At 44.7% G+C, this 9,863-nt stretch overlaps 1 protein-coding gene across 4 annotated transcripts in view; it reads right to left on the bottom strand.

Annotated features, from left to right (window-relative positions):
* USPL1 (ubiquitin specific peptidase like 1) overlaps positions 1–6,378 on the bottom strand; it is a 357,088-nt gene extending 350,710 nt beyond the window's left edge. Inside the window, exon 1 of one of the 4 annotated variants that reach the window (XM_069202190.1) lies at positions 5,614–6,378. In XM_069202190.1, the coding sequence (XP_069058291.1) occupies positions 5,614–5,640 (27 nt within the window). In that variant the 5' untranslated portion in view covers positions 5,641–6,378. The remainder of the gene's footprint in view (positions 1–5,613) is intronic. The other 3 variants (XM_069202189.1, XM_069202188.1, XM_069202187.1) reach the window with 3 other exon arrangements.
* Between the last annotated feature and the right edge of the window lie 3,485 nt (positions 6,379–9,863).

The following is a 9,863-nucleotide window of genomic DNA, read 5'->3' on the forward strand; positions in this document are numbered from 1 at the left end:
CATGCAGGGCATAACATCTAATGTCTTGCTTGTTGTTATTGCCTGTCTTGATACCCAATGTGGAGATATATCTTGGGGGCTAAGGGTACTTCTCCCACACAATGTGATAGGCCATGGTTGTGGGCTCAGGGATAAGATGTCAGTCCTGGCACCACATACTTTATTGGATTTGCAGTACAATTTTTACATTTTACTGTATATCCAGGGGGTTGGTGGTGTGAGGAAACGACAAGGGGCGGGGGGGAGGGGGCTTATGTTATGCTGTTACGTACTTCTATCAGTTAAGGGGTGCTTGTGGTGGTTTGCAGTGCGGTCCACTCCTTTCTTAACCAGCACAAAGTATAAATGGCAAGTATCCATGAGACCCACCTAAAAAAGGCGGGGGGGAGGCAGGGCAATGGTACTCTGCCACATACTCATCCTATGACAGAGGGGTGACTATCCGGATTTCCTTTGGCGTCGCATTCAAGCACACCTACAGTGAGGCAGACGTGGAGGGCCATAATCTCCTACTTCAAAGGGTACTGGATGCGAACGAGGTCAAGTTCTTAAATGTCTATGCCCCCAACATGGATGATAGGCATTTCTTTGATCACATGCAAGGCCTACTGGAGGACAGTGTGGGGGCACCAATTAACTGGGCGGACGATTATAACTGCACCCTTGATGGGGGTTGGGAATTGCAAACCACCCAAACACAGTACTAAACCCTTGATGACTTCTTTCTCTCTGCACTGTGATGAACAATCTGAGATTCGGGGACAGCTGGTGCGCACTTCACTCTAGGGACCAGGACTACACTTGCTGTTTGTTAACTCATAACACTTATAGTCGCCTTGACCACATACTGTTGGCCAGCACAGACATGCAGACTGCTGGGGGCAGTTATCTGGGGATGCTCTTATCCATTTACGCATCAGACCTGCTGCAACTGGGATGGACTGCTAGACATAGAAACTGCACTTGGAGTATACCCCCGACCTTCTGTCAGATACAATGTGCCGGGAATCATTGGCAATGTCCCTCACCAACTACTGGACACTAACTGGGGAAACACACCCTTTAGGTCCACAGAGTGGGAAGCCCCTAAGGCAGTGCTGAGGGGGGGCCTGCATAAGAACTGCGTGCGGGGTTCACTGCCAAATGGAAGCGGAACTCCTGGTGCAGGAACATTGGCTGGTGTCTCTGCAGAGCTCAGAGGCCATAGTGGTGGAGGCCCGTGAAGGGGCGTATCAGGTGTGGTGAGAGATGCACAGGATTTGAGGTCTATTAAGGCAAATACAACCTTCGAACATAGGCAGGCTCCTATCGTGGATTCTTAGACTGTAACAGGATATTCTTCCTACATTACACATTTCTACATCAGCTGGCACACTTGTAACCAGCTGGCCGGACATTCTGGGGGCCCTTATAGAACACTTCCTTGGGGTATATAAGGCTGGGGAGACGTGCCCACTGGTACTGTGTAGGAATTTGGGGGGCAGAACATGAATTGGCCTTGGTTTCTCTAGATCTAGAGAAAGCTTTTGATACAGTGGAGTGGGCCTATCTGATGGTGTGTCACAGGGTTATGCCGGACCCAATGAGCCTAGTGTTTTTGAATTTTCAACTCACAGGTGCTGCATGTCATACAAAACAATGTTTTCATGGTTTTCCAATCCCAACGCTTTGTGATAATGGATACATTGTGTTGGTCTTCTTTTTCTTGTACGTTGTCACACTATAATTATGGTGATGGCGTGGTGATTCTACTTATCTTTTTTAATAATAAAATGTTTATAAAAAATAGACAGACTATATATTTTTACAAATGATGTATGTACACGTTATAATGGAATGTTTTTTGTGATTTTCTCAGCCTTGAAGAAGTCCGGTTTGGACGAAACACGTGTCGGCTGATGGCTTTTGTATCTATTTATGTATTGTGTTTGTATATTTGTGATATTTTTATGTGTTATATATATAATATTCTCTCCCCATTGTTTTTCAAAAATTCTTTTTGTATGTTTGCATATTTATTCTTTGCTTGTATGATATTAGTACCAACACCATTATGAGAAATACTCTGATGGTTTAATTTATGGTTTCTTTCTAACTTGACTTAAAAGACAACATTTGTCTTTAAACTTTTGACACATGGGTTTCTTGGTGTGCTCCACTAATCTTGTTTTTGATGGTGGTGCTAATCAGGATGGGATCTAGGCCCAACTTTTTTGGGTGCATGCACCTATTGTACACCAATCCCACGGTCCATCTAAAAGTGGGCGGACACCCTCTCTCTCGCATCTCTCCAATTCTACGTAGAGTCTAGCCTCTGTCAAGACTATCAGTTCTACATTGCGTCTAGCCTATGTCAACAATATAACTAGAAGAACAATCTACAACAGTTACAGGTCTTGGTCACAACATCATAGTTACCACAGAAAGGCTTGCTACATGACACGTTAAGCACAAACATCAGAATAGTGGCTTAGAGTATATTAAAATAATCAAGCACATTATGCGCATTTGCCCAGTTATTCTTGAGTTGCATGAGAAAGTAATTGGAGCCTTTATTTGCTGCCAATTAGAATCGAACAATAAAGCTGAAATGTTTTGCTTTTTAACACAACTGCCAAGCAACAGGAAGAATAACAGTGTTTAGTTTAGTTCTTGCATATTTCTATTTACACCAGAGTGCTGAAAGAACGTTTTATAATGCCAACTTTTTAATTCTGTGGCTGACATTCCAAATGATCTTTCCCCAAGCTTTTTGTATATTTAGGGATAGCGTTCAGGAACGGAGATTATACCAGAATGCCTGAGCAGAAGTTCCTAGTTAATAAGACAGGTCGAGCGTTAAAGATGCACCCACTTTATGCACGGAAACATTTTTATAGTCTGGGCCCGATACTTTTAGGCAGCATATTAAATGGGTTGTGAGGTAGAAGTGTTTTTTTCACTCTGAGGTAACAAGAAGTCACGTGCCAACCTTTTTGATTGACATTTATGAACAAAAATAAAAAATACAAACATGCACTCGCCCACAGTTGTACGTTACCAAGACCAAAGCCCTGTTAGGGTTTGGCCACTGTTAAGATGTGGTCAGAATCAAACCCTTATAGATTTTACGATACTTTTCACTACTGACCGAGCAGGGTTGGTTTCATGAAAGGCTTCCTTCTACCCGACAGAGAGTACTGCATTTGAGGAAGATGAGATTTAAATGAATTACAAAAGAAAGTATGTGAGTCACTCTGTGAGGTGATTCTCTGACGCCTTGACCAGTTTGGGCCTTATTTAGAACTCAGTGGATGGGTTACCCCATCACAACGGCGAAAGATAACTCCTCTGCTGAAATCTAAGTCACATTATGTCCTATGGAATTGAGATTTTTGTGGACGGGATATCTGCCACCGTTGTGACAGTGAAGCCTGTCGCGAACTTCTAAAACAGGTCCTTTGTGGTGAAAGCAACGTGCCCCTTGGGTTGTGTCCCGAGGAGGCCCTGACCAATTGCATGCACCAATATTGTTGGAGTTCCCTATTCCTTTATGAGATTAAAAAAAATACTTTGGATTAGCTTCCAGGAATTGTTGGACTGCCACTGATTAAACGGTCCCACATTTTGGCTGTGAATTAGGAGTTCTGGGAATACTTGATGGTGGATCTTAAACACTGAAGTGACCAGCGTAAATACCACTGCAGCCATAAAAGTATACAAGAGCATTTAGAACGATGTGTATGTGTAAAAAAAAAAAAAAAAAAAAAAAAAAGACATATTTAGTATTTTCACCCATTGATATGATATGGATATGCCGAAATAAATATGCATATTAATTATGTCAACTGACTTGAGAAGCATTCCTACCTGTGGCAAGCAATACCACTACTAAGAAAGGGGTTTGATAATTAACCTCTATAGGGAACCAGTTGGTCCACATGCCTAATAACCAGTTATTTGAGCGCCCCCATTTTCAGTTTTCTGATCAAAAGACAGACACTTTAAAAGCTACAGATTACCCATCGCAGCCCACATTTAAAAATAGTGACTACCACATGAACATCATGCAACAGTGAAACTCCACATCATTCATATCTTACTTGCATCACCAGTGAAAAAAATATAATATCAGACTGCCCTTCTTGCCCGATATTCAACAGAGTGCCATAAACGTCCATTTAAACCAAACATAAAAATATCTGGACCAAAGTCATTTGGTATAGCAATTAAAAATAAAAACACCCTAGCACCAGTGATATAGAGAAATACGCCAACCAGTCAAATTACTGTGCTTACGATAGTTACAAGAATTGTGGTAAATACTCACATTAAGAGGACTATGCTCAATAAGACCGTAATGCCTATTTGACACACCACAGAAGGCATTTCAGTTACAACTACTTACTCAAAACAAAACAGGTTGAATGACCAGCTTGAAACGAAATGCCTCCGTAGCTGTCCCAATCCATCAAGCTATCCTTTTCCACAATCTAATAGATACCTCCTTGTTGTTAAACATTTCACAATAGAAGGACCCTTCTCGACTAACACATTCTTGAAAACACAAAAAGGTTTATGACACACATGCATCATGTCATGAACCACAGATTATGCATTGAGTGTGGAGACAGATGCCATAATAAAACAAACGAACGTATACACACACACACACCATATGCATGGCAACTAAACACTGTGGCAGCGGGTCGAACTGTGACATTTTCAGTGTAAAGTAGGCAACAGCTGAATTAGGAACGAGTGATAAGCACGCATGCTAAGGTTTCCCTTTGAGCTTTCAACACGTTTAATTGAACGGATGGCATTAAATTCCTAGCAAAACTGCAGTTACACTAATTATCTTTAAATGTCGAGAGCCTACATAACAAGAAATACGGCGCGATGTGGAGTAATTCTGCACGTCAGACCACAGTAGGGCTAAAAGTTGGCTAAAGAAAACTCACGTAAACTGCAGTTCTAGCTTAGGGACATTGTTAAACTACAGAGATGCGCCAATTATAAGTAACGGCAAGACTGAAATATAAGGCCTAGAAAAGGTCTTCAATTAAAGGGGTCAAGTCATTCTTGTATATGCCCCTTTGTGAGAGACTGGCACGTTTAACTAAAAGCAGTTCCCAAATCTGCAACTAGTGTGCTGCTGGCAAGAACCAAGTGACTTCGACTCAAGAAGTATCAAGTGTACGCCGAGATGCAGAACACTACACGAAAGCTGTATATCACGTCACAATATACACATTCAGTGATACCATGAAAAGTTAGCACGATCCTGGAGGCTTGGCCGTAGAAAAGGGCATAGAAACGTCGGGTGGCTTGCTTTGATACACTTCACTAAAAAAGGAAAAAAACGTGCAGATGGGAAGGGGATTGTTGAACATTACGAAAACTACCAACCAAGCCCAAAGGTTGAGTGGGGCATGGAAAACCGGCAACAAGTCTGCACTGAAAACAGGAGTGCGCTGGCTCGCTCCACAACAACTGCATATATGAAACACCATGCATGTCTCGAGAATCGTCTTCTAACGGCTCGTGGCCAGAAAAACAGAACGGTGTACGGGAACCCGCCGCTCGGCCCCCATCGGCCTTAGGCCTCCTCCGCGCAGTAAGGCCCCTCACCTGTTTCCTGTTCTCCTGCTCGCCCATGAACGGCACGGGAGCACCGTCAAGATGTCTGCCGGCAGCAGCTCTCCATGCGCTGCCTCGGGGACCCGGGTTGCCGCTGCTGCCACAGAGCCGTCAACTTCACAGAGGCGGCATTTGCGAGAGCCCAGCACACCCTCCAACGTGAAAACAACGTGAGAGCGACGCAGCGCTCTGCAAAGCGACTTCCGGCGCACGCTTCTGACACACGTTAGATCTCAAATACACCCCCGGGGTACTGAAAGAATCCCGGACGCTTGCCCTCGTAGAACGCTTGTCCCTGCCCACCGGCTACGTCAGACACTTCTCTAGGGTGTGATACTGGTGGTTTGAAAATTGGAGGATGTTTGACAGCACTAGCGGAGTTTCCTTTGTGCAGCAAGCTCAGTTTCTCTATATCATTAGCGTTCGGGTGATCAGCGGATCTGATTATCCCCGTTTTGTGACGTGCTCCGAGTAACTTTATCCAAGTCTACATACGTTTGTCCGTGTGTCTGTCGGTTGCAGTTTTCTTTCCCTACTGACACGAGCGGAGAGGCGCCACTTCAGCCTCCAATGCTGGAGAGTAGGTATAACCCGCTAGATCCCGGTTCCGGCAATATTTCTATACCGGACCGGGACCCAGGCAACCCTGGCAAACATGTTTATTTTGATCTGGTCTCATTTTCTGACATTGGGGAATCCTATTGGGAGCTCCATGAGCTGACGCATAGGCTGTGTAGAAGACCTGTTGTACCGACTAAAGGACTTTGTTCCCGCCTACTGCTTACCATTGGTTTAGCCCAGTGTCGCTCTTCTTTGCTGCCTCTTAAATGGTTCACGCAGCGATGCGTCACTTCCGTTTTTTTTTTTTTTTGCTGAAGAAGAGCACCACACGACTAGTTTCCTTCCCCTTGCATTCTTCATCCGTTATTGGAGCAAACTTTTTGTTTTTTTAATGGTCGAGCGCGCAAGAGCTCTGGCCTCGGTTGTAATCTGTCTGTAGGCTTTTAACCACGCCTGCCACTTCCAGTGGTTCGTGGGCTTGCCTTTTAAAATTCGCTTGATTTCATGTGTGAAAGGCCTGCATATCTCATGCCCATTCCAGTGTTTAGCCCTCCTCGAGCGCATCACCCAGCTACTGAAAACATACGAGGCTCCATGTTTTCAGTATGGTTTCTGGACTACTTTTTCTTTTTATTTCCTACGCAGTGCAATCTGACTGGGTTTTACACAGCTTGATCGCACTCGTTTCTTTTTTTGTTGAAAAAATGTAAATTCCCTCCCCTTGAGAATTGCGGCCGCTACACATATGCATTGCCACGCATCCTCTAGTTTACAACGCTAATAGCTCTAACTCGAGCAAACATAACACCCATCGCATTGAAAATGCTTGTTAATTTTCCAATTGTTGCAGCGCAGCACGCAACGCTTTATCTTTAATTATGGTGGCTTATTGTCACAGTCTTCACCCTTACCCAATCAGGGTCATTTAAATTTTGCCTTTGCCTCTCCCATTCGTGCTCAATGGCTTTAGAAAAAAACTCACTTGTAATTGGTAAATGCTTTACCTAAATAAAAACACAGAAATCACCAAAGCTTCTCTCCTAGCTCAGTGGGCGCGCCAATACTGCAATGTTCACTGCATTCGGTGAAACTAGCCCCATAATGCTTCACAGGCATTTCTTTTTCAAAACATTTTTGCCTGTAACTCCGCCTTTGGTGGTCGTTGGACAATGGGACCACCACAAAAATGTTCAGCACAATGCACTCTTTCTGTCTAGGTCTGTCTGGGTCCCCACACTGAGTGGGGACCTCAAAATAATAACCCCTCCCACCATCATTTTTAGGTTCTTTCATGGCTGGAACTTTTCTTTTTTACAGCTGAGAGCAGCTTGTGTTTTAAGGGTCTTGTTTGAAATATCATTGCAGTAGGCCTGCTAGCCCTGAAAATGTATAATGCCCTATGCTTTCTAGGAGCTAAATATATGATTACATTACATTATTTTCTGCCATTTTGTATTCAGGTGGTTATGTTCTCTAGGGGTTAACCATATGATTAACTGACCATGTGTCTTAATGCTATTTTTATTTTGGTGTCATTTACGGGCTGTTCTGAGCATTACAGTCAACATACTACAATATTCGCAGCACTCTGAAACTCACCCATAATGCTTTGATGAGCATTCTTTTTACAAAACATTTTTGCTTATAACTCAGCCTGTGGTGGTCCTAGGACAATGGGACCATATTCAAAACATTTACAACATGCTCTTTCTGTCTAGATCATCTCTGGGTCCCCACACTAGGTTAGTGGAGACCCCAAAAATAACCCATTGTAGGAAGTTGGCCTGGTATGTACTGAGGCTAGGTTAGTGGGAACCCCAAAAATAATAACCCCTCCCACCATTCAGTGTCTTTTTAAGCTCTTTCATGACTGGAACTTTTGTTTTATAGCTAAAAATAGTTTGTGTTTTAAGGGCCTGATTTAATGCACTATGCTGACTAGGAATTAATTATATGGTTGCACTGCATTGTATTCTGCCATTTTGTGTTCACATGGTTATGCCCTCTAGGGGCTAACTATATGGTTACACGACCATGTTTCTTAACAAATAGTATTTTTATTGTGTGTCCTCTAGGGGCTGTACTGAGCATTATAGTCAACATACTACAATACTCGTGGCATTTGCAAACTCGCCCCATAATGCTTTGCAAGGCATTCCTTTTACAAAACATTTTTGTTCATAACTCAGTGTGTGGTGGTCCTAGGACAATGTGACCACTTTCTAAACATTCACCACAAAGTGATCTTTCTGTCTTGATAATCTCTGGTTCCCCGCACTAGGTTAGTGGGGACGCCAAAAGTAATAACCCATTGTAGGAAGCTGGTGTTAATACCCTATACCAAGTATCCTCTATTAGTGAGGTGTAGTCAGTGTCTAGTAAGCCAGGCTCTCTAGCGGTAACTGAGTGACCATGGCGTATCTAGGAGACAGGCAAAGCTCCTACAGGGTTACATGGAGTCTGAAGATCCCTTGGAAGAAGAGCCAACAAGCCTTGGTAGCTGCAAGAGTGGTGGTGCACAGGGGTACCGTCCTGCAAGGAGAGGCAAAGACTCACCACCTCCAAAGCTGGACAGCTGGTAGAGGGCACTCAGGGGACCACTCAAGACCACCACCTGTGTTGCAGGATCCATGCAGAGTTGCAGGAAAGAGGACCCACAGAATCTGTCATTGTTGCAGATGCAGGGGAGTGACTCCTTCACTCCAAGGAAGATTGCTTCTTGGTGCAAACTGAAGACTTGCCGCCCTCAGAGGATGCACAGCCGGGGACATGTTGTAGTTGCTGGAAGGATCCGGAGAAACAATGTTGTAGAGCGAAGTTGTCGCTGGAGCTGCAGATTTTAGGTTCTTGTGAAGTCTAGTTGCGGTTCCAGTGGCCAGAGGCCAAAATAAATGTTGCAGAGGAGTCCTGCTGGAACCCTGCATGTTAAATCTAAGGACACACCCAAGGGGGAGACCCTATATAGACCTAAGAGGGGGATTGGTCACCTCGCAAGGTGACCACCTTTCAGGAGGGGGCTGTGACGTCACCTGCCTGACCTGGCCACTCCGATGCTCCCTGAGGCCTCTGCCCACCTTGGATTCAAGATGGCAGAATCAAGTGGCCACCTGGAGGAGCTCTGGGCACCACCTTTAGGGTGGTGATGGACAGAAGAGTAGTTACTTCTCTTTATATTGTCCAGTTTCACACCGGAGCAGGGAATGGAGGTCCCTGAAGTGGTGCAGACTGGTTTATGCAAGGAGGGCACCTAAGGTGCCCTTCAAAGCATACCAGTGGCTTGGGAAAGCTACCCCTCCCCAGCCATGTAACATCTATTTCCAAAGGAAGAGGGTGTTGCCTCCCTCTACCAAAGACATCTTTTGTTCTGCCTTCCTGGGCTTGAGGTGGTCAAGCAGCAGGAGGGCAGAAAACCGTCCGTAGGATGGCAGCAGTGCGGGCTGCCCAGGAAAACCTTGCAAATTGGTAGGAGCAAAGCTGAGGGTCCTCTAAAGATCCCCCAGAGTGCATGGAATCACACAGTTACCTGCACCTTGCCCTCTGAGCTAAGAGGGCATATCATAGGGGTGACTTACATGTGACCTGGGGCAGTGACCTGTAGTGAAAAGGTGCATGCTCCTTTTCACACAGGCTGCAATGGGAGGCCTTCAGGCACCTTTTGCATGTGCTCCCATGGGTGGCAT

This window comes from Pleurodeles waltl, chromosome 8 (genome assembly GCF_031143425.1).
Source record: "Pleurodeles waltl isolate 20211129_DDA chromosome 8, aPleWal1.hap1.20221129, whole genome shotgun sequence".
Lineage (NCBI taxonomy): Eukaryota > Metazoa > Chordata > Amphibia > Caudata > Salamandridae > Pleurodeles > Pleurodeles waltl.